General features: G+C 37.0%; 1 protein-coding gene across 3 annotated transcripts in view; it reads right to left on the reverse strand.

Annotated features, from left to right (window-relative positions):
- ERBB4 (erb-b2 receptor tyrosine kinase 4) overlaps positions 1–28000 on the reverse strand; it is a 932247-nt gene that overhangs the window by 222409 nt on the left and 681838 nt on the right. For all 3 annotated transcript variants that reach the window (XM_079783180.1, XM_079783179.1, XM_079783181.1), the window contains exons 12-15: positions 27025–27224; positions 14946–15078; positions 9105–9198; positions 4419–4573 (exon numbers count right to left, since the gene is read on the reverse strand). In XM_079783180.1, the coding sequence (XP_079639306.1) occupies positions 4419–4573; positions 9105–9198; positions 14946–15078; positions 27025–27224 (582 nt within the window). The remainder of the gene's footprint in view (positions 1–4418; positions 4574–9104; positions 9199–14945; positions 15079–27024; positions 27225–28000) is intronic.

Raw genomic sequence — 28000 nt, forward strand, 5'->3', positions numbered from 1 at the left:
GAAAAGAGAAGTTAATGGCTGATTTGATGATGAGAGGGGAATAAAGAGTTAAGAATGACTTATATTCTAATTTTGAGACTAGTGCTACCGTTAGTGAGAGAATGCAAGAAGAGGGTCACGCTTTCTTGGGCGTGTTGGGGCAGAAGAAGTTGCTAATTTCAGTTTTGTGTAAGAGCTTAGTGTGGCTCTTCTATAATCCAGCAGGAAATGTTCCTGAGCAGCTAGAAAATGAATCTGCCGCTGGAGGGTGGGGGTAAAGGCAGACGGCACAGTGTAATAACCAATTTTGAAATAGCACACAGGAGAAAATTGAAATCATGTAAGTGAGTGAGATGGCCAAAGAAGAACCTATAAAGTGAAAAAAGTATAGATTGAGACTGAAACCCAAGGAACTCTAGTAACTAGTGAGTCAATGACATGCGATGAGCTCATGTCAGAAGCATGGGGGAAAATAATAAAGTATAATGAATTAATTATAGCATCCTTGAAGCCCAATCAGAAGTGAACTTCAGGAAAAAGGGTGATCATCAGTGTCAAATGCAAGGAGAGGTCTAGTAAAATAAGAACTACTGAGAGTATTTCAGTTGTCATTGTTGAGTTCACTAGAATTTAGGTTGTTGTGAATTGAGAAGCTAATTGAGGATAGAGGCAAGGTAAAAGGAAAGAGAGAGAAAGAGGGGACAGGACATGTGCTAAAGAAAATTTGTTGAGAGACTTGTGTAGGATATTTGAGATTTAAACATATTTATAAGCTGAGGGTACAAGAAACAATGGAAGACAAAGAAGAATGAGGGTATGACTGAAGTGGTACTATCCTTTCTCAATACAAGTCAATGTGTATTTAAAGATGTATATTCTATTTCAACTCTGTACTTTATATAAACAATTATTTAGCCCATACAATTTATATTGATTCAGCAAGATCACATAATAATGAAAAAAGCTTTTGAAGAGTCAAAAATCTCAAGTAAGAGGCTGAATAAGGATATGGAATAATACGACTTTCAACAAAATTAGTGTTCTAACGTAGAACATTTATGGAAATATCAGAAAGAGAAATTATGATATATCAGTGTAACATTACAAAATATCTGGAATTGCAAATATTAAGCTGTTTAATATTTGTCAGTAACATAGTTGAGATTTTTTTAAAACTTCAGTTTATATATATTTTCACAAAATCTCCAAATTCTTAAATGAAAATGGAGGAATATTTAAAAATTAAAATTAAAATAGTGTAGACAATAATTCCACAACAGCCCGTCTTTCTTCCTCTCTATCAAGAGAAATTATTTCACTAAATAAATTTAAAAATATAAAAAAGAATAGACAATAAAGAGTAAGACATAGAAGCAATTTAATATTATAAAATCATGCTTCTGATATTAACAGACATTTAATAAAGTTTTTAAAAAATGCCCTTATGAAAAATAAATATCCCAGTCCATGTCTAAAAACCAAATTAAATTGACATTTATCCTGGACTAGTGGCACTAGTGAGTAAACTATAATCCCTGTCCTTATGGTCATTTAATTACATAGTAAACTTACAAGTCATCTTTAAAGATTTCTGTCTGGCTGATTTCAAATATGAAAATCGTCCCTAACATTTAAATTCTTGCTCATCATTTCAAAATGTGGGCAAGGGTCTCTAAAAGACAGATTTAAACTGTTGAGAATAAAAATTCACTGCGCAGTGACTTCCTAGTGGTCCAGAGCTGTCTTGCCTATTTCTGAAGTTGGCTATCACTCACTATTTCTGATGCCCAGCAGGTGTTTAATGAGAAAAGACTGCTAAACTACAGTCCTTTAGTCAAAACAAAAAGAGACAACATTATTATTTTCTTTTCTCTGGGAATATTAGTGAGAATCTCCTGACAGGTGCTAAATGGATAACCCACTTTTCAAAAAGTATCTAAAGAACTTATTAGAGCCAATTTATCTAATGCACTTTTAGAGTAGTAAATGTGCTTTCAAGGTATTAAACAGATAATTTCATTTTCAGAAAATCATTAAACAGTATTCAAAGTCAGAAGTTTCCTTCTTAAAAAAAATAAGTGATTTGAAAGACGACGTCCATTTACTTCGTTCTTGAATGATCCAGCTGACATAATATCGGCAGATAAAAGAAAAGCTGTTTTCTAAAGTGGAGCTGGCCTGGTGAGCTCACACCTCCTAACAGGGTAGTAATTACATGTGTTTTGAAATAAGAATAGTCACTCATCCCATCATGCCACCCTGCCCTGGCGATCTATCCGGGCTGCGCAGAGCACTCCACTGCTTCAGGACAGATCTCAGAGCACAGTGCTTCCCAGCAGTGCTGTGCGGAGGGGATGCAGGAAACACGGACAAATCTAAATTCTGTTGGGTGGCTGGGGCCACAGAACTTGCATGAAGTGCGTGAACCCGGACCGTATGGAGGCTATTAGGAAAACACCCAAAAGGGCCCTAAACTAAATAAAAGCAGAATCAGAAATCCTTCCGTCGCTCATTACTGAATCCATGTACCTTGGAAGATGCCAGGGAGTATACTCTTCAAATTCTGTCTCCCCTCCATTCTGTAGCAGTGAATGTAAAAACATGTTTCTATTTACTGGGCGGTCCCCAATGATCTGGTCAGGTGTGTTCCCTATTACACCTGCCTACTCCTCCCTTTTGGCTGACATCCACCTGTTGTTGTTGTCGTAAATTGATATCTTCATTGTCTCTCCTTCTACTTCCCCCCATGATAAACGTTTTCTTTTTATCGTATAATCACGATTTAAAAGGGCTGAGGGCAAGACACACCAGTGACACACGCAGACTGGGGCTCTGTGATCTCACTTTCATTTCCCTAATGGCTTCCTTGTAATTAGATTCGCAGAAACAGCAAAAGGCCTCCTTTTGAATGGCAACAGCTGTTGACGTCAACATTATATTAAATAATTTACTGGTTTAATTTTAGCCGCAAAACAATAAAACCCTCTTGTGGATGATGATTTCAGCGGCAAAGTGTTCGCTTTCAGTTGCTGGTGCTTCTGCTCCAGCGGTACCGGTAGTTTCTTCGTGAAATACTCTTAACCCAAGCGTGCCCAAAACTCACAAGGCGAGCTGTTTATTCCTTCTAGTTTCCCGGAAGTACAGTATCGGTGTGACTACTTCAGTGCCCTCAACCTGTGTGCTTATATCTAAACCAGTGAGTGGCATTAGCTCTCCCTCGCTGAATCTGAATGGCACAACATGGCTTTACCTTTGAGGGCCTGCCATTCCACAGGGCGACTTAAACTGACTGCTTGACCTGCAGGAAACTGTAGCAGCATCTGCACATTGATGCCCTCTTGGCAGAAGATAAGGTTGCTTGCTTCACTTCTCCAATATCCCCCAACAGCTAGCCCTTAATTTGGCAGAAAAATCTCTTTACAGAATCTCACGCTTTCCTGCCAGAAATAAAGTAACCAAGATGATTCTCAACAAGTGGATGCGTTTGTACATGTGTGTGGACGTGGGTATGGGCACTCACAAGGGAGATGAGGTTTTATGGACAGAAAGGAGAGAGAGCATGTGAAACTGCCCTCGATTCTAAAATTATCCACATTCTGGAGGAAAGAAAAAGAAAAGAAAATCCCTTCTAGCATAGATTTGTTGAAAAAACAATAGCTGTTGGGATTTGTTAGGTAACTGACGTAATTTCCACTATAGTGCAGTACTTTTCTTCTTTCTGTAAAATGTCTTTGTTATTAAACTGTTATCAGTATCGAAGATAAATCTACTTTTTATTTATTTTATGACATCATTTTGAAAAACAGAAAAATGTGTGTCCATCTTTGAACTGTCCTACATCAAACAAAAAATGATTTCTCAGTTATAGGTTAACCTGTAACAAAATTATTTTTTTAAAAAAGCACCCATAATTCTATTAAAACACACATTACTAGGGTCCCCTCTTTTCTGCCACTACCACTTTTGCTTATATTTTGTTGATGGAGTAATCCAAGGCAGTATTTCCAAAGAGAGCTAACCTTACTTTAAACTGGTTGTAACAACAAAGACTCAGAAACAGAAAACCTCTGCTAAAGTTTTACTAAGCACACATCTTAAAAGTATGATTACTATCCTGTCTTTTCTGATAACTTCAATCTCCCGTAAGTTTGAAAGAATTTTCACACTCCATACCAAGTATACCTGACACCAGCTTCAGAAAGACGGCAATAAAACAGTTCTGGTTAAATGGAAATATTTCAAAGGGTATACATTTGCTTCCTTAAACCATTCTCTTAGAAAGGACTTTTCTTAAAGTCCACATGTTAAATATAAAGATGAATAGAATTTTGTATGAGAACACTGTACATTTTGTAGCCTGTGTCAGGGATGCAGGCATGGGCGTGGACCTTGGGATTAGCAATGCACACAAGCCGGAGTCCCTGTCAGCCGATGCTTACCCTTGCGTGCAGTTTGGGTGGCATGGGTGGCATTCCCGATCCTGATCAGCATACTTGAAAATGAAACTGTTTGCCCCCTGTAAGCCATCTGGACATTTTTCCACACAGTTTGGGCCATCCTTAAAATGGGAGCACTTTGTACAGTTGTCAGGTCCCTGAAATGTGAAAAACAAAGTAAATTAAACAAAGAAACATAGATGCCATTTACCCTGAAATGTATTTGGTTGGCTTAGATACCGAGACTTGAGTGGGTTGTCAATACGCCTCTATGAAATTGGGGAACATTTTCAGTAATAAAAATGGGGATGTAGCTCTTGTAGCTTTTTGATCAGCAATATTTTCCAAGGACTTTCCAGAACACCAGTATTTTATTTCTGTAATTTATTAATAGTGATATTAAAGATCAACCACATTTGATAACAACACTTTTCCCCCAGAAATATGAGAGATTTCTCACTAAATAGTTAATTTGGAAAAGAAAATGGTAGGAATTACACAACACTGAATTTCATATAAAAGTAAGATGTTAACTCTCCTTTGGTTGTCCAGTGACAATTTGAACACTAAATATTAAAAATCAATATGGCTGAATTATCAGAAATTAGGCAGTGTAAGTCAATAATAGTTAAACCAGTTTAACTATTTCCAAGTTAAACCAGTCTGTGATAATGCTAAAAACCATATCATAATGATTTTTAGGGATTTTACTAAATCACACAACAGTACTAAGAGCCACAGAAAGACATCCTATATAATAAAAGGCTAATATGCAAATTGACTAAACAGCAGAATGACCGGTTGCTATGACACACACTGACCACCAGGAGGCAGACGTTCAACGCAGGAGCTGCCCCCTGGTGGTCAATGCGCTCTCATATGGCTGGCAAGTGCAGCGGAGGTGGCAGGAGCCTCTTCTGCCTCTGCAGCAGCGCTACGGACATCCGACTGCTGGCTTAGGCCTGCTCCCCACTAGACATCTCCCAAGGGCTCCCGTACTGCGAGAGGGCACAGGCTGGGCTGAAGGATCCCCCGCCCCCCAGTGCATGAACTTCATGCACTGGGCCTCTAGTACTCTTATGGTCAAATATCCAAAGCTTCATAATAATAAAATAAATACATATAAAAAATTAATGGAGAAACTTATCTAAGAGTGAAATTAATATAAATATGAGCATGATAAATTTAAATAAAACTAATGTTACACATTTATGTTTATAATATACAATAATCATTTTATTAGGTTTATAATTACTGACAGTGTGAATTTGGGAGCCAAGAGCAAGCAGACTTTATACAGAGCTATGTGTTATGTAAGGGAGTGTGGGAATCAGTCCATTCACGAGAGTTATTTCATGTAAATGTTAACCCAAAAGCAGTTAGGCTTTGAAAACTGGTAACATAGGAATCCAGAAATCAAGAAATATGAAGCTTTAAAATTTAAAGAGAGAGGCTGCTGATGAAGAATAGTAGTGCCAAGAAGTCAAAACTGATCTGGAAGACTTTTCAGGAAATCATGACTGCTGAGGTTCAATCAAACACCTGTTTATATCTCTATTTTGATGTGAGACTTAGAGCTTTGAAAAAAATAAATTATCCTATGACACCTAATCCCTATTCAACCTGAAGAGTTTGCTATTGGAAACTTCTTATTTCCTTCCAGAAAAAAATACTTCACATGCTTCCAATTTTAACACCTGCTCATGGGTACTTAGGCACGTAATGCCTTCTATTATACAAAATCATTTACTGTGCAAGTATGCTCAGTGGCATGACTTATTGTACAAGACAAGAGACATGCTGATGTCTGCTTGCAGAACACAAGAATATAACTTACTATGAGTAAATTAGGCAGCTACAAGTGGCAACTAGACATTTTTCTATAAAATTGTAATGCAAAATAATGTCCAGGTAAATCAGAAGATATAAAAATTATGAAGCTAAAATTAAATTCACATTTAAATTTAAGTACACTATAATAAGATAAATTGTTTTTGTTTGCTTATTTTTTTTCAAGTATCTCAACTATTTCATTGGGTTATCATTATACAAAACCTGATATCCTAAGCTGAAATAACTAAAAAATGTCATGGCAAATCTCAAAAGAAATGAAATGTACTGTTTCTCCACCTCGTTTCAATAATAAAGAGATATATGTGTGTCTAATGCTTATTCTTTTATCATTATATTCCCAAAGCTTTTAAGAACCTAGGTTCAGTGAATGAACTAATAAATTCAATAATAGAAAACATAGGTGAAGGCAATATTCTTCCTTATCTCTGATTTTAAGCTATCCTTGGACTCAATAAATTAGACAGACAACTATAAGATAGACCACATCCTGATGGAAACAATGCATTTTTTTTCTCAGTGACAATGTTTTTCCCAAGCAGCAATTGTAAGAGACAAAACTGCTTTTCACCAGTAACCAATTCTCTTCCACTTCCAATTACATGGAATCTTGAAATTCTCTTCTCACCAGAGGTGAGGTATATCTTGCTTTGGACAATGAAATTAAATAGCAGGCATTTATAGAACTGCCAATGCTAAACTCTTCAACCTTCTCTTTTCCTGCTTCTGTGATGCAGGAACACCATGTAATAAAAGAATGATTTAAAAGAAACTCATAAACTAATTATTTACTAGAATAATTTATGCCACAGGAGCCAGCATGAGGAATATAAAGAGCATGGATTTCTCTAGCAGTCTGACATGGTCAGAGGAGATGGCAAATTCTTGATTACACTAAATATACATTTCCAAAGTGTCAATCTCTCTAAAAGAGATTTTATTATTCTATGACTTATGGTCAAGAAGGTCTCTAAATATGTTAGTTTTAAAAGAAGTCTTATATCAATATCTCTTTAATAACCCATTATGAAACTTTATTTCCCTATGTTGTTTCATGACATTCTTTACAAAATCTCTATTTCTCATGCTGTGGGTAAATTGTATTTTCCATTACTATCCTTAGTGGCAAAAGAAAATGGCTGCATATGCCCTTTGCATACATGGAGATCATTACATATTAAACTGTCTTTTAGACTGGTTCTTCAGGCCAAATCACACCACTTCTTTTTCTCAGAGATCTGATTTTCCAAATTTTCCACATCCTTCTTCAGATGACGTTCCAGTACGGCTCACTGGGGCATAGTGGAAGTTTGGAGGGCTCAATGATTTTTTTTCTAAGTTAATTAAGTGCTGAATGAGCACTGTGGCAGAAAAATTAAAATTTAATTTTAAAATAAATTATTACCAAGAAATGTTGAGGCCTTGGCTACACCCAAATGTTGGTTCCTAAGTCATCTACTGAGAGATGACTCAATACACAAATGAACTGGAAATTTTTTAAAAAGGATGAATATGACACTTTGGAATGACAAACACATACCAATTTCATTATTAAGAAAAAGCCTGAATGATGGGACTCAAAGGGAAGACTGAAAAGTAATGATCATTTTCTCTGTAAGGCTAACTTCAAACTCTATAAATGTCAACTTATCCATAAAGAACTTCCTGATCCCACACCCTCTACTGCACCTTCTCCTAAAATTTCCATAGCTCAATTTTCCTCTTTGCCATAGTACTTATCACACTGCTTAAGACTTTAGTTTGTATTTGCCTTCCTCCTTCTTTCAATGGACCTTCATAACTATTATGTTAACAATGACATAATAGTTAAATAATTAAACACAGAATGTTATAGTTTACCTCAAAACAACACCAACTTTCACATTTTCATATATTTGCATATTTTTACATTCCAGATTCTTATTCAAAGCATAGCTCAAACATCACTTCTCTATGGCCTGCTTTGATGGCCTACTTTCCATCCCAAAGACAGATTTAGTTCCTCCCTCAACTATGTTCCTATAACAATCCTATATAATAAAAGCCTAATATGCTAAGTGTCCAGTCGACTGGTTAGCTGTTCAACCAATCAAAGCATAATATGCTATTGATATGCTAAGGCCACTCAACCACTCACTATGATGTGCACTGACAATCAGGGGCCAGACAGTAGACCAGTTGACCAGTTGCTATAATGTACACTGACCACCAGGGGGCAGACACTCCAACCAGTAGGTTAGCTTGCTGTGGGGTCTGGCCAATTGGGACTGAGTGAGATGGGCCAGACACACCCTGGAGCCCTCCCGTGGTCCCTCCCCAGCAGTCCAACCACCTTTGTCTCTCCCCAGCCCCGATTGTGCATTGGTGGGGTCCCTTGACCTGGCCTGTGCCCTCTCGCAATCCAGGACCTCTCAGGGATGTCAGAGAGCCAGTTTCAGCCCAATCCCGCAGGCCAGGCTGAGGGACCCCACTGGTGCACAAATTCGTGCACCGGGCCTCTAATTTATACATATTTTAGTTTATCAATTATTTTGTTTCAAGTTAATTACTTGTTCATCTCTGTTTTCTTTTCAACACTGTGCAATCTTCAGGGTCAAATCCATATCTCCTTTTTGAATACATAATCTGGTACTTAAATATTTAAGAAATTGAATTTTTACATATTTTACCGCCATTACCAAACTTAAAAGTCTCTTGAGGGTGAAATATCAAACATGATCCCCCCCTTACATCCTATAAATACCTATAGAATGAATGGATAAGCAATACAGCAATGACACAAACACTCATACATGAAACTCAATAAGGCAACGCAAGCACAGATGTCCTCAGGCTTACCGGTCCATGGCACGTGAGGATGCCATCTTCCATCTTCTCACACTGGGGGTCACACTCCACACAGATGGAGCTGTTCGCAAACTCCCGAAATTCTCTGTGAAAACATCAGCTGCATGAGGTGGTGTAAGCAAACAAGCTGTCAACTTAACAAATGAAGTAACATCTGCTGAAAGTCCTATTGGCAGAGTAAATTCTAGAGTTTGTTTCTCTCTCTGCCAGGAGCATCAGAATCATTTCCCTGTACATTAAGGAGTAAGTTCTCCATTAGGAGGGAAGATAAACTGCAGCCAGATGGCTCTCCTTGCCCTCCACTTGGTTCAACGATAGACTCATTCAGAAAACCTCTCACTTGTGAGAGATACTGTAGCCATCTCAAAAAAAAAAAAAAAAAAAAAGTATAACTCTTCTGATGACACAGCAAAACCGTTTTAACTTTTGAAGTAAGGCTATCTCTATAAAATTTTACTCTTGGTGGAAGCTTTGTTATTTTAAACTCTGAAAGGACTATTGTATTTTTCTTGTTGCGAAGTTGCATGAATGTTCTCCATCCTTGTCCTTCAAATCCCAAGACTCTTTCATTTATTTTTGGTGAAACTTCAAAAAATGCTTTGATTTCTTTTCTTCTTTTAAAATATCTGCCTTAGAGAATTAGAGAAAAGACCTTTTTATGGTAGGTTTTATTTTCTCAGATTATTGATCTAATAACATTTTTTTCAGTTTAAATTCCTTTTGAAGTAATTTTATATGGCATACAATAAAAAATAGTTTAATGGTAACATTCTAAACTTGATAATTAAAATCTGGAATGATGATCATACCTCCTCACACCATTACATATTGTGACTATTTGAATATTAAATGTTATCCATATAAGTTTGATAATCCATATCTACTCTAAAATTTTCATTTTAATAATTGGTTATCAGTCATGTCCAATATGTTTAAATGATTCCATTCCCACTACTGTGTGAGTGGGTGTGGTATAGGGCAAAGGTAACTTAAGATGTCATTAGCAAAACTTGAGCCCTAGCCGGTTTTGCTCAGTGGATAGAGCGTCGGCCTGTGGACTCAAGGGTCCCAGGTTCGATTCCGGTCAAGGGCATGTACCTTGGTTGCGGGCACATCCCCAGTAGGGGGTGTGCAGGAGGCAGCTGATTGATGTTTCTCTCTCAACGATGTTTCTAACTCTCTCCCTTCCTCTCTGTAAAAAAATCAATAAAATATATGTTAAAAAATGACTACAAAAAAAACTTGACTAAATATTTATAGCTACTGTATTGTTTTGTGCCTTTGTACTATGAGCTACCATTCCAACCTAATAGCATTGCAAATATAGCAATTATGGATTAATTAGGTGATAAATTCAAGTTTATTTTTCCTTTGAGTGAAATATTTCCTTTTTTTTCCATAGTAAACTATCTCATTTGGTTACGATAAAGCCTTAATAAATGACAGAAGTCCAAAGCATGGGTTCTATTTTCTATTGGATAGATTAAGACGACACCTACTCCAAGGCAAAATAATTACATTTGGTTTTCAAAATGAATAGCATAAACTGATGGTTTAGTTATGTGTAAATGCAAATATTTAATTGCCTGGATTTAACATTTTCAAAGTGCTAGTTTGCTATTGATTGTTTTATGATTTTTCTTATGTTTAAAATTGCAATGAATCAAAACAGATTTTTTCTTGCATGTTTCATCAACATGAGTGATATAAAATACTTAACTAGGAAATCTGCAAAATATAAAGGGAAACATGGCCTCCTATTGGGAGGAATACCTAAATTGTAAAGAGAATCAGAAGCATTATCTATTTAATGATAGTGCATGACCATTACAACAAAGATTGTATCATCAGCAAATTATTTATTTTGCAAACAGGTTTCTGGGGTGACTAAAGGGTTATGGTACTAAATGAAGGTCATAATTTTTGTGATACTAGAACATAGGTCATGCTTATCTCTCTCTTCTCTAAAATCTCCTTTCTGGCACGCAGAGTTGATATAAAGTTAATATATGATTAAAAATTACTACAGCCCTAGCCAGTTTGACTCAGTGGATAGAGTGTCAGCCTGAGGACCAAAGGGTTGCGGGTTTGATTCTGGTCAAGGGCATGTACCTCAGTTGCAGGCTCCTCTTGGCCTGAGCCCTGGTCAGGAGGCACCCGATCGATGCGTTTCTCTCACATTGCTATTTCTGTCTTTCCCTCTCTCTTCCACTCTCTCATTCCAATGGAAAAATATCCTTGAGTGAGGATTTAAAAAAAAAATTACTAGAGACAATCTAGCTGCCTTTTCTTCTATGGACTACATTTCCATTTGTAGGGCTCCTGGCTTTCTTCCCTTCTGCTCTCAGAACAGATACTTCTTACAGTTTCTATGACTCCTGCTCTATATTGTTACTGCCTCCATCAGTGTTCTTTTTCTTCCTGGTCCACCTTGCCAGAGATTCCCTTTCACTGGAATCCGACCTGGGAAATCAGTCTACTGAGCATGTGCATTGCATCCAGAGTGCTTTATTCCTTGTTTCTGATGCTCTACATTTTTTCAGTTTGTTGTGTGTCTGCTACCTTAGCCAATCCTATGATCAATAACAAATACTTTGAAGTCACGCCCTCCTCAAATTTAAATCCCAGGATCCAGGCTAATATTTCTAGGCTTTAAATCCTTCAACTTCTCAAAGCTTCAGTTTTTTTTTTTTTAATATATTTTATTGATTTTTTACAGAGAGGAAGGGAGAGGGATAGAGAGCTAGAAACATCGACCAGCTGCCTCCTGCACACCCCCCACTGGGGATGTGCCTGCAACCAAGGTACATGCCCTTGCCCGGAATCGAACCTGGGACCCTTCAGTCCCCAAGCCGATGCTCTATCCACTGAGCCAAACCGGTTTCGGCTCAAAGCTTCAGTTTTTAAGTATCCTCTATAAAAGGGAAAAAAAAAATGTTTCAATGAGAGGTTGTGATTATTAATGTAAAAATGCCTACAAAGAGCTTAGATAGGCACTCTTTTTGATGTTTCTGTATTCTTAAAGTTTCAGAAGTGTTTAATCACAGTGCCAGATAAGAAAAATGTAAGATTCCATTGCAATTAGCTTTCTCTTTCATTTTGATAGCTTGTGCATTGTAGTTAAGGGTTGCCCAAATATAGTGACTCAAATGATTTGAATTTTGAATGTTAATAGCTAGAAGTTGGCTGATTTTCTTCTAACCCTTTTCAAAAGTCCTCTATTTAGGATTTCTTCTCTTATGATAATAAACCTCTTTTATAAATATGAATAAGATTTTGGTAAATGTCATACTGTGTTTGTATTTATTTTTAGCAGTTTCTAAGGTAACTTTTCTACCTAACCATTTGATCAGCTCATATTAATAGACACAGAAAGAAAATAATGAGTTTTAATGGGCAGAACGCTAATAAAATTTTATTATCTATTTCTCATTTAATAATCACAACTATTTTATGAAGTTGGCACCGTAACTATTCCCACTGCCATAAAAGAAAACGGAGCTTACAATGGTTAGGTTATTTGTCCAAGGTTGGACGTTCCAACTAGATAGTGATGGTTAGCTTTGAATTCATTTTCCCTCACCTGCTGTTTTAACTATGAGGCAATGTTGGGAGAAATTATCCACTCCCACAAAACTGGAGATGAGGAAATATATACTTGCTTGGGTAGACAAGAATTACATCAGATTCTTATAAGATACTGTTGTTTATTTTTCAAATTAACCCTGTGAGTATGATTTTCTAGGGCCCTATCACTTTTTCAAAATACATAAAAAGTTTTACATTTCTTTAATTCATTTCATTTAATAACATGGAAAATGGTAAGTTTTCAAAAACAATATGGTAATCATTGTTTACTTAGGAAACTGGTAATTTTCCTTTACTTAGTTTTCATTGTTTTGCACAATTGAGAGAGAGGATGATGTATACATCCACATATTTATCAATTTCATATTTCTGATAAGTTTAAAATAAAATATTTTTTAAAAAGCTATGGCATCTGAAAAGGAAAGAGAATGAACATGATGCCCTGGACTGTAGTAATGGCTTGGGCCCCTTACAGTGTTATGACCTTGGCCAGTACTAATTCTACCAGTTCTCAGTGATTATAAGAAGCTGCTATAATAACATGAATCCTAGAATTCATTACTTCTTTAGAACTGCACATATACACTGAGTGGCCAGATTATTATGATCTCTGAATGCATAATAATCTGGCCACTCAGTGTATATCCTATATAATAAAAGGCTAATATGCAAATTGTCCCCTCGACCAGGAGTTTGACCAGCAGGCAGGCCGGCCAACCGCCCATGTCCCCTCCCCCTGGCCAGATTATTATTATGCATTCAGAGATCATAATAATCTGGCCACTCAGTGTATATTCAATAAACTTTTACTATAACATTCACTTAATGGAATTAAAGTCTATTAGTTTCACTTTAGGGGTATCAATTGCCACCCACAAACAAGCATATTTTAATCTAAGCTACTTTATGTACAGAAAATATATTACTTTCATAAAAATAAACAACCATGAATACATTTCACTGAGACAAAGAGCACATAATTTGTTATTCATTATCAAATGTATGAGCTGATTGTACCTTGCAAAAATAACAAGCTGAAATTTTCCTGAAAAACTATTAAATTCTAATTTAAAATTTTTATACTTAATTTTCTAATTTTAATGTTTTTCCTCTAAATTGCATGGACAGAATTAAATTTGGTCATCTTTCAAAGAAGAGACATATCATTATTACTATTATTCAAAATAGTAGACTTGGGAGGGGTTTAGGGTAGAGGGGATCAATGGGGGGGGGGGGAAAGGGAAACCTCTGTAATACTTCCAAAAATAAGATAAATTAAAAATTATATTACTAGGATTCAGACATTTTAATTTTTCTTTTATAAAATACAAAATTATAATGTTTTCTGGGATCATGAAAACAGTTGCTAAAAATTGGACAATTCATAAGGCAGAAGAAGAAATGAAATAAAGAAATTCAAAACTGCAATTTTACAAGACTGTTGAAAGTACTCACTGTGAGCAATATAAAAAATTTTGACTCAGGGACAGTACTAAAAACTGTGTTATAACACTAATGAAGGACAACTATGATGCATGAAATGGCATGTTATGATAAAGTGATTTTATGAGCATGTGAGATGTCATGCAGCAAGGCATATACTAGGTTTTATTATAGTAATAGAAGAAATGTAAAACATTTTATTTAAATTATTGCTTAGGTTATCTTTAGAAAGTGGCAGAACACTTAGAAAAACCTATTCAACTACAAATTATGAAGGTAGTTTTTCTATAAGGCTAAGCAATTGTCAGAGGCATAGAAATGTGTGTCATTCCTAAAATAAAATAAAATAGACATGCAACCTAAATGGAAAACATAAATAAAAGTTATGTATAATTAAAGGTGAACATTAGTAGAAAGTATGAGAAAAAAAGACTATTGGGACATATAAAAGGAAAGATTGCTTATAACAATCCTTTTTATAAGGAGAGGAGAAATATATTTTTCAATTTTATTTAAAGTAAATTTCAATAATTTGTTAATAATTATCTATTATGTTACATGTTTTTAAAATGTGAATAATAGTCAATATATATTTGGACTTGATATTTCCAGTAATATTATTTACTCTTTAAATAATTAATGTATAAGTTGTCTACTTTATGCAACTAAAGCTCTCCTTAGTATAAAAATCTTGGCTTGTATACCCATACTGAAATTTTATAATATTCTTATCATTTTTAAATCTGAATCAACCAGTACCTCAAAAGTCAAGAGGTAAAGGTGACATGTAAGATGCCTTACCCATCGTAGAGGTTACAAGAGTCTATGCAGGTCCTGCCCCTGCTGAAGCGACGGCAGGACAGGCACTGGTCTGGCCCGGGTCCCCAACAGCCATCGCTTGAGCACAGATGGTTACACACCATTCCTTCAGCAGCTGAAAACACACCAAAATCAAAAGGAAATAAACAGAAGCTTGTGTCACAACTTACAATCCTATATAATAAAGAGGTAATATGCAAATTGACCCTCATGCCTTCACACAAGATGGCTGCCCTCATGTGGTCAAAGATGGCTGCCACAAGATGGCCGGCAGGAGAAGGTAGTTGTGGGCAATCAGGCCAGCAGGGGAGGGCAGTTAGGGGCGGCCAGGCTGGCAGAAAGGGCAGTTGGGTGCGACAGGGCCTGCAGGGGAGGGCAGTTGGGGGGGACCAGGCCTGCAGGGGAGGGAAGTTATGGGCAATTGGGCCGGCAGGGGAGCAGTTAGGCACTGATCAGGCTGGCAGGGGAGTGGTTAGGGGGTGATCAGGCTGGCAGGCAGGCAAGAAGTTGGGAGCCAGCAGTCCCAGATTGTGAGAGGGACATCCCCCGCGGGGTCCCAGATTGGAGAGGGTGCAGGCTGGGCTGAGGGACATCCCCACCCCCCACCCCCAGTGCACAAATTTTGTGCACTGGGCCACTAGTTTTAATATAAATCCAAGTAAAGCTATTTCTGTAGGAGTTTGTTTGAAAGAGATCTATGGCAGACCACTTTGGTGGCCTCTCTAGTCACCATTATTCACACAAACCCCAACTTCTTCCATATTGCAGAGCTCAGTCACTGTGGTTGTGTAGCAACATTGTGTTTTTAATAAAAATGAACAAATGCCAATTGTTTATATCCTAACTCTAGGGAGAAGGTGTGATAGAAATTGACCTTCCAGTTAAGGTAAGGAAAAAAAAAACACATCTTTCTCAAGTCAACCCTTTGTTCCACAATTACACCAAACTTTTGGCTTCAATTCCATAGGACAGCATCATTAAGATAACAAATGATACTTGTTATAAAACAAAAATAATATTAAAGGAGCAAATGAGCATGGCTGGTGTTGCTCAGTGGTTGAGAGTTGACCCATGAACCAGGAGGTTGCAGTTTGATTCCCAGTTAGGATTTCAGGCTCTACCGCCATAAGGGGGCGTGCAGGAGGTAGCCAATCAATGATTCTCTCTCAACATTGATATTTGTCTCTCTCCCTCTCCCTTCCTCTCTGAAATCAATCAATATATATATATATATATTTAAAGAGCAAATGAAAGAAAAAAGAATATATGAAAGATAAGGGGAGAAAGGAATAGAAATAAGATACAAGTTTAAAGATGTCTGCTGTAGTCTCAGTGTTTGGATTTGCATTTCCCAAATGATTAAAGATGTTGAGACTCTTTTAATGTGCTTATTTGATATCCATATATCTTGTTTGGTGAAGTGTCAACAGCCTTATGTCCATTTTATATTGGAATGGTTGTTTTCTTACTATGGATATTGAGAGTTTGTTATTCAATTCCATAAGTATTTTCTCCCAAGTCATAGCCTTGACTTTTCCTGCTTTAATATTGTTTTTTAAAAAGAACTTTTAACTTTGGTAAATCCAATTTATCAATTTGTTCTTTTGTGAACTGTGCTCTGGGTATCATATCTAAGAAGTCTTTGTCTAACCGAAAGTAACAAAGATTTGCTCTGATGTTTTCTTTTAGAAGCTTTATGAGTTTTGGTGTTACATTTATGTATACATCCATTTTGAGTCAGTTTGTGTATATGGTATTGTATTAGTCAGGGTTCTAAGAGAAACAGAACATGATTCTAAAATACTGAATCAGCTTTGTATCCCTGGAATAAACCCCATTTGATTATGCTGAATATTAATTTTACATACTGTTGAGTGCTACTTGCTACTACTTTGTTAAGGATTTTTGCTTCCATATTTTTGAGAGATATAATGGTTCATACTTTAAATTTTTTCATGGGTGTAGGGCACTTTTTGTTCATACATGGGTGCTAATCTTCAACTCTATCATGCAAAGTAGGAATGCTTATTCATTTGACAAATGGGCAGAGGTTCAGAGAGGCTAAACTGCTCAAGGCCACAGGTGTCAGATTAGGGGTTTAAACCCAGTCCTGCCTGGGCTCTTTTCTGCCCAGTGGGGATGAAAGGCTCAGCTCCCTTCTCTGCCTTCTCTGACACCACCTTGTGGGGGTTGGGGCATTTCTCTACAGCCTGACGAAGGTGGGAAGCCTACACTCCTATTCTTTTGATGCACAGGTGAAGTTGGGGCTACAGATTTTTTCTGTGACATTTGGCTGGGGCTGAACAGTTATTGTCTAAAAGGTTTTTGTCTTGTTCCTCTGCACCTTTTCAGGCCCTTTGGAAGAGAAAACAGACTTTTGTTGGGGGCTTTTTTGGTCTGCACCTGTTCATGTTTCTGAGTTGCCAATTTCTTCACCTCCAAATCTGGGATATACGAGATAAAGATAAAATCTAGGGAACTCACATCTGTGTGTTTCTTGGATTTCGGGGTGCCAAATCTGTCTTCCTTCTTCTCTCTCCCTTCCAAAAATTTTTATGTTTCTGTTATATATATAATACTCATTGTTTCTAGTTGTACTCAGCAAAAGGACTAGAGAAAAGTATATCTACTTCATCTTCTCAGGAGCATAAATGTAGTATATCTCTTTAAGTGACTACAGTCTATTTTGAAGTTATATTTTACTACTTCATACAAACTCTAAGGACCTGAAAACAGGATACTTCCATTTCTCCATTCCTAACCTTTGAGCTATTGTCATACACTTTACTTTTCCATATGCTATTCACTGCACACTCATAATTTTAAACATTAGCTTGTCTTTGGACATGATTTAAATAATAAGATAATCTATAATAATAAAAGCCTAAGCGACCATCGCAACCGAATGGATGACCGAACAGGCTGCGCGGGGTGACTAGGCTGGCAGGGAGGTTACTAAGGGATGACCAAATGACTGAGCAGCAGGCTGTGTGTGGCGACCAGGTCTGCATGGGGGCAGTAAGGGGCAACCAGGCCAGCGGGCGGGGGCAGTTATGGGCAACCAGGCTGGCTGGGGTGAGGGGGGCAGTTGGGGGCGACCAGGATGGCAGGGGGGGGGCAGTTGGTGGTGACCAAACCAGCAGGGGGGGTGCAGTTAGGGGTGACCAGGCAGGTAGGCAGGTGAGCAGTTAGGAGCCAGTGGTCCTGGATTGTGAGAGGGATGTCTGACTGCCGGTTTAGGCCTGATCCTAACAGTCGTACATCCCCCGAGGGGTCCCGGATTGGAGAGGGTGCAGGCTAAGCTGAGGGGACCCCCCATGCACGAATTTAGTGCACCAGGCCTCTAGTTTTATATATTTAATCCATGGAGTGCTCTTAATCCCATGTATAGAATCATATATTCGTCTGGCATTGTTTCCTCCTGACTAACAACCTTCCTTTACTATTTCTAGGAGTGTGGTTTTCCTCCCTGCGCTGCTCTCTTCTCTCTGGCACTGTCTGCAGACTGAGCCTCTTTGGGCTATCAGCTCTGCCTCCTCAACTCAAAGAGTCTTTGGGATTCTACCTGGGTCTCTCCAGACTGCACTATGGCTCAAAAATTCTCAAGGTAGTCAGCCAGAGCAATCACAAGGCTCGCCTCATTTGTTTCCTCTCTCTGCTTCATTATCTGATATCTACTCCCTTGCCAACTGTCATTTCATATATTTTGTCCATCTTTTGTTTGTTTCCTGAGGAACGGTAAATATAATCCCTTTTATTCTATCCTGGTAGAAGTAGAATCTGATATTTATTTCTAAAAATCCAAAGTAAGATTACTTGCTGTTTCTTGCTTCTTGTGAATAAACACAATTTTTATATAGAATTTCTCCAAAATGCCCATAGCTTCTAAACATCCATAAACTTTATTGAAAATTATAGTTCCTTCTACTCTATTTCAACTTATTTAATTTTTAACATTATTATAAATAACATAAAGGTGAATTTAAAAAATAACCCGAAAGAACAGAGATCAAATAGAGTGTTTTCCTGTGTACATAGGATTATCCCTCTTCTCAAATAGATTTTCATTTTTTAGTTAACTCATCAGTTTTGCAGACCAAAGTGGTACTCTCCATTTTTAAAGATGTATTAAATTAAAATAGCATATATTATAACTATTTTTCACTTCTTATGTGGAGACATTTCTTTTCAAAAGTTGAATGATTTGTTGTTCTACTTGGGAAATTCTGACAGTTTATCTCCTATATTTATTTTAAACTAATTGCAAGAGTTCTTTCCTTCTGACTCATTCAGTTCTCTCACCATGCAAAAGAAATGTCAGTAGAAATGGAATCTTAATATAGGTCTCATATCACTGATTCCCTAGGAGTATAAGTGACTTCCCACTGATTTATGAAGATGTAAGAAATAAGACAGTTCAATCAAGCTGATGGAATATAAATGTTTAAGAACAAAATCTATATAATAGCTTAAGAGTTAAAAAGGAGCAAAGATAAATTATATTAATGGATACAAAGCTTTAATACCCATTTTTATAAACATTCAGCCATTTTAAGATTTTTTATGAACTATTTCATAGTCTGAAACATATATGAATTTACATATAATTCTCATATATACTTGCTTATGGAATAAACATGATCATCAGAGGAACCCTTGAAGAGGGGGGAAAAACACACCATAAGTTACATTACAAATGCAACTTGTAAAGACAAGTAGAATATATTCAAAATCATGTTGCTCAGTGTTATGAATCTCTGGCTCTTCGTATTAATCACCTTCATATTGGTATAGAAAACATAATCAATGCCTCAAATTCTTAGTTTACCTACTTGTCTAAGGCCAAAAAATACATTTTAAGATTCTGCCTTCAGGCTGTTGGTAAAGGTATCAGTACCTCTTTGTTACTGCCCATTTCCTGACAATCCATCAACTCCTGATCTACTTATTTCTACATATTATTTTTTTGGGGGAAATGGACAAATGACTATTTTTGAAAGGAGGTAGGATAGTATAATATTGGGTTTTGGAATCTGCAAATAGTCAACTTAATGTGAAGCCTGGTTATTTTTCATGTTCTTCTTTTAATTTATCTATATTTTGTAACACTTTTGGTAATAAACAAGTATTCCTTTTATAATAACAATAATATAGAGACTTATTACAAAACAAAAACTAAACAAAGAACACTATATATATATATATATTAATTATTATTATTATTTTGTAGTTTGAAAACCTCTCACTCTTGTCCCTTCACCCTCCCAAAGCTGCTATCAGCTACTCTATAACAAGTAGAACTGTTTTGTCATATGGTAGTATTTTTAAAAATTTTTGAGGATCCTCCATACTGTTTTCCATAGTGGCTGTACCAAATTACACTCCTTTTCCCCACATCTCACCAGCACTTTTCTCTTCTCTTTTGAAAATAGCCATTCTAACAGGTGTGAAGTGATATCTCACTGTGGTTTCAATTTGAATTTCCCTGGTGATTGGTGATGTTGAGCACATTTTCATATATTTGTTAATCATTTGTATGTCTTCTTTGGAGAAATGTTCATTCAAATCCTCTGCCCATATTTATTCAGATTTGTTTTGTTTTTGTGGGTTTTTTTGTTTTTTGTTTTTTGGTTTTTTTGGTTATTGAGTTGTATGAGTTCTTTATTCGTTTGGATATTAACACCTTATCAGATACATAATTTGCAAATATTTTAGCCCATTCTGTAGGTTCCCTATTCACTTTGTTGATGGCTTCTTTTGCTTTGAAAAATGTTTTAGTTTGATTTAGTTCCACTTGTTTATTTTTGCTTTGTTGCTTCTGTTTTTGGTATTGTATCCATAAAATCATTGCCAAAACCAATATCAAGAGGTTTATCTCCTATGTTTTATTTTAGGAGTATTATGGTTTATGTCTTACATTTAAGTCCTTAATCCATTTTGAGTTAATTTTTCCAGCTTTCAGAAGCCACTTTGGCATTCCTCTGCTTGTAAATACATCATTCCAACCTCCGTTTCCATGGTCACATCACCTTCTCCTTTATTAAAATGAAATCTCCCTTTTTCTGCTTCCTATAAGGTCACATGTGATTACATTTAGGGCCCACCCAGATAATCCAGATTCATCTTTCCATCTTAAAATACACAGCTTGATTACATATGCAAAGTCCCTTTTGCCATATAAAGTAGCATTCACAGATTCTGAGGATTAGGATGTGGGCATCCTTGTGGTGGGGATTATAAAACTCTACTGCAATAAGCTCTTTATGTAGGGAAGGTTAGACATATATAAGTGGGAATGACATTATGGGTCTTTGGAAAATGTTAGAATAAGTTAAAGCCATAAAATTTAGGAAAAGGTAGGAGTGGAAGAATAAGACATACCCATTCACCATACTGAATAGGGGAAACAGATGATACTGAAAGTTTGTTCATTCTTAAGTGCTCTAGGTACTATATCTCTGACTTGAGTGGGACCTGGGGAGAAAATTCTGGTAGAGGGATATATGACAGGCAGCTGTGACAGCAGTGATAAAATATTGAAAAGTCCTTGCATATTCTTAGAACACTGAGCACATTATAAAGTACTTCTCAGAAGGCACGTTAACTTTAAAAAAGTAAAATAAGTTCATAAGTGTGTTGTTGAAGTTCTGAAGTAAGCAAAATATAATAGTAAAATATATATTGTACTATAATTAGTCAATGTGTAAATAAGCATTAAATATCCCCTTTATTGTCTTGAGTGTGTTAGATTAGTAAAAGGATAAAACAGAACACTATTGATAAAATGCTTTTTTGGTCAATTCTTTCTCTTTGTCTCCCAAAACTGTTATTAAATATACAGTGTTAAGTTGCCCAAGAGAAAATTTTCTACAACAGGTCCTTTTTGAGAGAACAAATACTCAAAAGATGAAATGAATTACCAGGACAACGTGTTTTTAAAATATATTTCTGACTACAGAATAAAAGGGAGAATAGCCGAAACCGGTTTGGCTCAGTGGATAGAGCGTCGGCCTGCAGACTCAAGGGTCCCAGGTTCGATTCCGGTCAAGGGCCTGTGCCTTGGTTGCGGGCACATACCCAGTGGGGGGTGTGCAAGAGGCAGCTGATCGATGTTTCTAACTCTCTATCCCTCTCTCTTCCTCTCTGTAAAAAATCAATAAAATGTATTTTTTTTTAAAAAAAGGGAGAATAATGGGGGGTGTTATAAAGTACAATAGAGTTTCTAAAAGGATTTTCCTCAGACACCTGCCTCAGAATGATCTGGTATTAAAAATGCAGAATCCTGGGTCCTTGCGATCTATATTAGTTTTCACTGTTATACCACTGTCTATATTAGTTTATCAGGTCTGGTATAACAAAATGCCACAAAATGATAGCATAAAATGACAGACATTTATTTTATCACAGTTCTGTATTTCTAAATCAAGGTATTGGCTGGCTGGATCTTTCCTGGGGGCTCCCTCCTAGCTTCTGGTGGTTGCTGGCAATACTTGGTTTTCCTGACTTATGGCTGTGTAACTCGATTCTTCATTGGTTGTCTTCCCTTTATGTGTGTACTAGAGGCCCAGTGCAGGAAATTTGTGCAAGGGGGTGTGTCTACACCCTCTCCAGACTACACCCTCTCCAATCTGGGACCCCTCGAGGGATGTCCAACTGCCCATTTAGGACATCCCTCTCACAATCCAGGACTGCTGGCTCCCAACTGCTCGCCTGCCTGCCTTCCTGATTGCCCCTAACCACTTCTGCCTGCCAGCCTGATCACCCCCTAACAACTCCCCTGTTAGCCTGATTGATGCCTAACTGCTCCCCTGCCAGCCTGATTGCCCCTAACTGCCCTCCCCTGCAGGCCTGGTCCCCCCTAACTGCCCTCCCCTGCAGGCCTGGTCCCCCCAACTGCCCTCCCCTGCAGGCCTGGTCCCCCCCAACTGCTCTCCCATGCAGGCCTGGGTTCCCCCCGCCCCCAACTGCCCTTCCCTGCAGGCCCTGTGGCCCCCAACTTCCCTCCTCTGCTGGCCTGGTAAACCCTAACTACCCTCCCCTGCAGGCTTGATCACCCACAACTGCCCTCCCATGCTGGCAATCTTGTGGTGGCCATCTTGTGTCCACATGGGGGCAGGATCTTTGACCACATGGGGCAGCCATCTTTTTGGAGTGACGGTCATTTGCATATTACTCTTTTATTAGATAAGATATCTTTACATGGTGTTCTCTTCTGTGTGCCTGTCTGTCTCTGTATCTCTTCTCCTATTCTCACAAGTTATAGTGGATTAAGGGCCCATCCTAATCTGGTATAAATTCATCTACATTTTATTTTATTTTATTTTTTTTTAATATATTTTATTGATTTTTCACAGAGAGAAAGGGAGAGAGATAGAGAGCTAGAAACATCGATGAGAAAGATACATCGACCAGCTGCCTCCTGCACACCCCCCACCGGGGATGTGCCCGCAACCAATGTACATGCCCTTGACCGGAATCGAACCTGGGACCCTTCAGTCCGCAGACTGACGCTCTATCCACTGAGCCAAACCGGTTTCGGCAATTCATCTACATTTTAATTACATTTACAAAGAATCTCTCTCTACATAAGATCAAATTCATGGTGCCAGTAGTTATAACTTTAACACACACACACACACACACACACATATATATATATATATATATATGTATTTTTTTTAATCCTCACCTGATGATATTTTTCCATTGATTTTTAGAGAGAGTGGAAGTGAGAGGGAAAGACAGAAAGAACTATTGATGTGAGAGAAACACATCGATTGGTTGCCTCCTACATGAGCTCTGATCAGGACCCTGCAGGGGAGGAGCCTGCAATCGAGGTGCAAGCCCTTGACCAGAATCTAACCCAGGACCCTTTGGTCCTCAGGCCGACACTCTATCCACTGAGCCAAACTGGCTAGAGCTCAACACATTTGTGTGTGTGTGTGTGTGTGTGTGTGTGTGTGTGTGTGTGTGTGTATTGGGTTGGCAACACAATACTATCTAAACTACAATCATTGAAAATTGGAGACCAGACTTAAAAGTTTTTGCTTTAAAATATCTCAAATAGTGACCTACAGGCAAGTTATTAAAATGTTGCCCTTTGTAATAAAAACTGAAGCCTGCAGTAATCCTGGCTATTATTGTTGAGAGGCCTTTCATTCTTTTAGAGTTTCCAGATTACAAATGGAAGGGATGCCATTTCTGAATTTGTAACTGCTTATTAACCTTTTGATAAGAACACAGAGACCATTTTGCAGCATTGTAATTAAACATTGTGCTGTTTCAAATACAGTAAGAAAATCTTATTTGAGGTGGTTTTTTTTTTGTTGTTGTTGTTGTTTTTTACAAAGAACAGTATATTAATGTATTACTTTGGTAATAAAAAATCTTAAAAATACAGTTAAGATTTTCTATCTTCTGATTACTTAGAGGAATAGTGACTTTACTATATCCCAAGTTATGCACTTTATGATTCATACTGAGCTATGGTTTACCTAAAGGTGTGGCAAATGCAGAATGTTCAGTTATTAGTAATTAACTATAGTTTTACAATTCCTTTTTACTAATTGCATGTTAAGTGAGGTAGATTTTTTCTACTATCAAACTTCAGGAATATAAAAATCAGAGATAAATATAGAACTGTATATTTCTTTGATAATCTTTGTGCAAAAAGTATATTATACATCAGCAAATACTTGTATACTGAACCAGTACACTAAATTCATATTGTGTAGATTTTTAATAAATCACTAAGTCTGTTACTTAATAAAGCCAATCTTAAAATGTTTAAATTACAAGAGAAAAGGAAAAACATTTTAGAGGAAATCAAGCATATACCTATTCATCGTTTAAGCTCTTAGGAGATCATTTTAAAATTCCTTAATATCTAGGCTCCTATTCATTACTCTTATTCCTTCCATGTCTACCACTGGTTGAGTAAATGTGGGGTAAAAAGATTAAGAATTAGAAAAAAAGAAAAGCAAACTTTCTGTCAAGAATCAGAAATGTATAAAACTAAGGATATAATCTAGGCTAAATTAAAGGACACATCTCATCCAATGTAAACATACATATTTTGGTATATAATAAAATTTTGTACTTCTTGAGTCTATGTGGAATAGAAGAATGTGTAAGAACTTAATTTCACTCACAATAGAAATCTCATGTTGCAATAGATCTCTTTTCTCTGGAAAATATTTTTCAGGATCCAAAACAGCTAAAATGTGAGTTCCTCACAAATTATAATTATAGTTTATGAAAATTGGTAGCCTGAGATGCCTTAAACCCTTTATAAAACAAGGTGGAGTATTAGTAAATAAATTATTTTACTGACTACTTTACTTAGTAAGCTTAAATTATATTGCTTTCTTAAGAGTTTATATTTTCTTAAAAATGATCTAACCCTAACCGGTTTGGCTCAGTGGATAGAGCATCGGCCTGCAGACCAAAGGGTCCCGGGTTCAATTCCGGGCAAGGGTATGTACCTTGGTTGCAGGCACATCCCCAGTAGGAGGTGTGCAGGGGGCAGCTGATCAATGTTTCTCTCTCATCGATGTTTCTAACTTTCTATCTCTCTCCCTTCATCTCTATAAAAAAAAATCAATAAAATATATTTTTTAAAATGTCCTATATTATCAATTCACATATATAAAAAATAAATTTAAACATATGTGTTTATACCCTTGTAATTGTTCCAATGGATTAAATAAATAAGAAGGCATCCTGATAGCAAAATATTTCTCAGGGGCTGTGACTTTTTAACAAGACTAATTCATCATAACCACAATTAGAACATGTTTTTATGAACAAATCATTTAAATTCTAAGTATTTTATTTGATATTTATCATAAGCAAGTCAGACAAATGCATAGTAGTGGAACTCGTAGGATGTAAAAGATAGTAATACTCAGTAGAAAATCAGGGAAGTATAAGACAGAAATGGTCTAGTTATGTACCCATGAAAACATCATCAACTTCTGTATAACAAAGAAATGATGGAGTGGATCAATAAGTATCAAAATAAGTGAGAAAAGAGATAGTGAACGAGAAATGCACTTATGAAATGAACTTTTTTTCTCGAATAGCATTTCACACTTTTCAGAAGAAAACAGCTTCATTTTTTCCACCACTCCCAAATGGGAAATACTCTGTTATCCTATGTTATCAAATTCACTGAAAGCGAACAGAAAATTCAATGGGGTGAATTTCCACAAACTGATTGGATCCAAAGAATTACCCAGATGCTTATTAAACATTTAGGTTTCAAGTCCCACTTACACCTATTGAATCTAAATCTCCACAGGTGGATGCTTATAATTAAGATTTGCACATACACAATCTCTATATATAAAAGCATAATATGCAAATTGACCGGACGGTGGAATGACCGGTCGGCTATGACGCACACTGACCACTGACCCCGATGGGGAACTGGGAACCGGGGGTGGGTGGCGATGAATGCAGGTGGCACCGGGGCCCTGATTGCCCTGCCTGTCACCCAACACACAGAGGGCGACCCTCAGCAGCGGCGCGGGGTGGGGCTGGCTGCCAGCAGCCTGGAAGATCGGCTCTGATCACAGGCCAGGCCTAGGGACCCTACTCGTGCACAAATTTCATGTGCTGGGCCTCTAGTATACTATAAAACAAGTCACTTACTCTGATTATTATTTATACCAACCATTCTTAAGGGTTGAGAAAAAAAAAGAAGGCAAGAATTCAGACCCACTGTAATTTTAACTGTTTGGGTCAAATATAGAATGGGAGAAAATGTTTAAAGCTTCCATTGTTTTAAAAAAATATTTTTTTTATTGACTTTAGAGAGGAAGAGAGAGAGAGATAGAAACATCAGTAATGAGAGAGAATCATTGATTGGCTACCTCCTGCACACTATGGATGAGAGAAAATCATTGATCGGCTACCTCCTGCATGCTCCCCAACTCAGGTATGTGCCCTGACTGGGAATCAAATTGTGACCTCCTGGTTCATAGGTTAATGCTCAACCACTGAGCCACACTGGCTGGGCTAAAACTTCTATGTTTTAATGTCTGAGTAATGTACTTACTACAGTTTTCAGCCTTCCTATTGTCCCGAATCACTATTCTTTGGTTGATGGTGCTGAAGAGTGTCGTCCAGTTGATGGTGTGATAGTAGCACAGGTTGCTGTTGTCAGTAATATAGATGTTTCCTGCACTGATTTCCTTCAGGGACTGGAACTGCAGGGAAGTGATACCTTGTTGCTTGAGGATAAGCAAGGAGAGGCCACTAAAGAAAGGGGAGAGGGAACATGGAACAATAATAAATATTTTTTGGCCAGGACATTCATTTCTGAAGTAAAATACCAGGTGTCACATCTTACTCCAAAAGAAGATAAACAGACCACAGAGAGAGATTGAGTCAATAAATCTGAGCTCAGAATATTAATCTTCACATGCTATATACTGGAGGTTTTAAAAGTAATACCCAAAAGAAACATGTTCATTTTTAGAAGTATGAATATTAATGTCTCTGTGTACTTATTTACCACTGACGTATCTACTCACTGCCTTCTCTCCTTCCCTCACATCTCCAGTTCCTCAAGGATGAAATCCTGTGTAAAGACTAAATAATTAAATAAATGTATGTAGAATGGCTTGCATATACCCTAAGTAAGATAGTAATTATATTCTATTTAATAGATGCAGAATGCTTTCCAAGGATAAATATTGCAAAGAATGTCTTTGATATTAGGCTTTAATTTATTTAGGAACAAAAGAATAATTGTAATAGCTGAAGAATGTATAAGTAAAGGTAGGGGATATAAAAATTTACAGAGATGAATGAAATTAAACTTCAATTTTACAAAATACTCAGAAGGCTTGGACAACTGGGGAAAGAATCGTTAAATGTTAAGTAACAACTACAAGGTAGAAACGATCATTTCAAGGAAATTGTTTTTATTTCAAAATAGTCCACATTTGTAATTAAGTTCCTTTTGCATTCTCTGAAAAATAACTGTGTTTCTCACATTTCAACTAATCGACATGCTTTTACATTTTGGA

This window comes from Cnephaeus nilssonii, assembly GCF_951640355.1.
Source record: "Cnephaeus nilssonii genome assembly, chromosome: 10".
NCBI lineage: Eukaryota > Metazoa > Chordata > Mammalia > Chiroptera > Vespertilionidae > Cnephaeus > Cnephaeus nilssonii.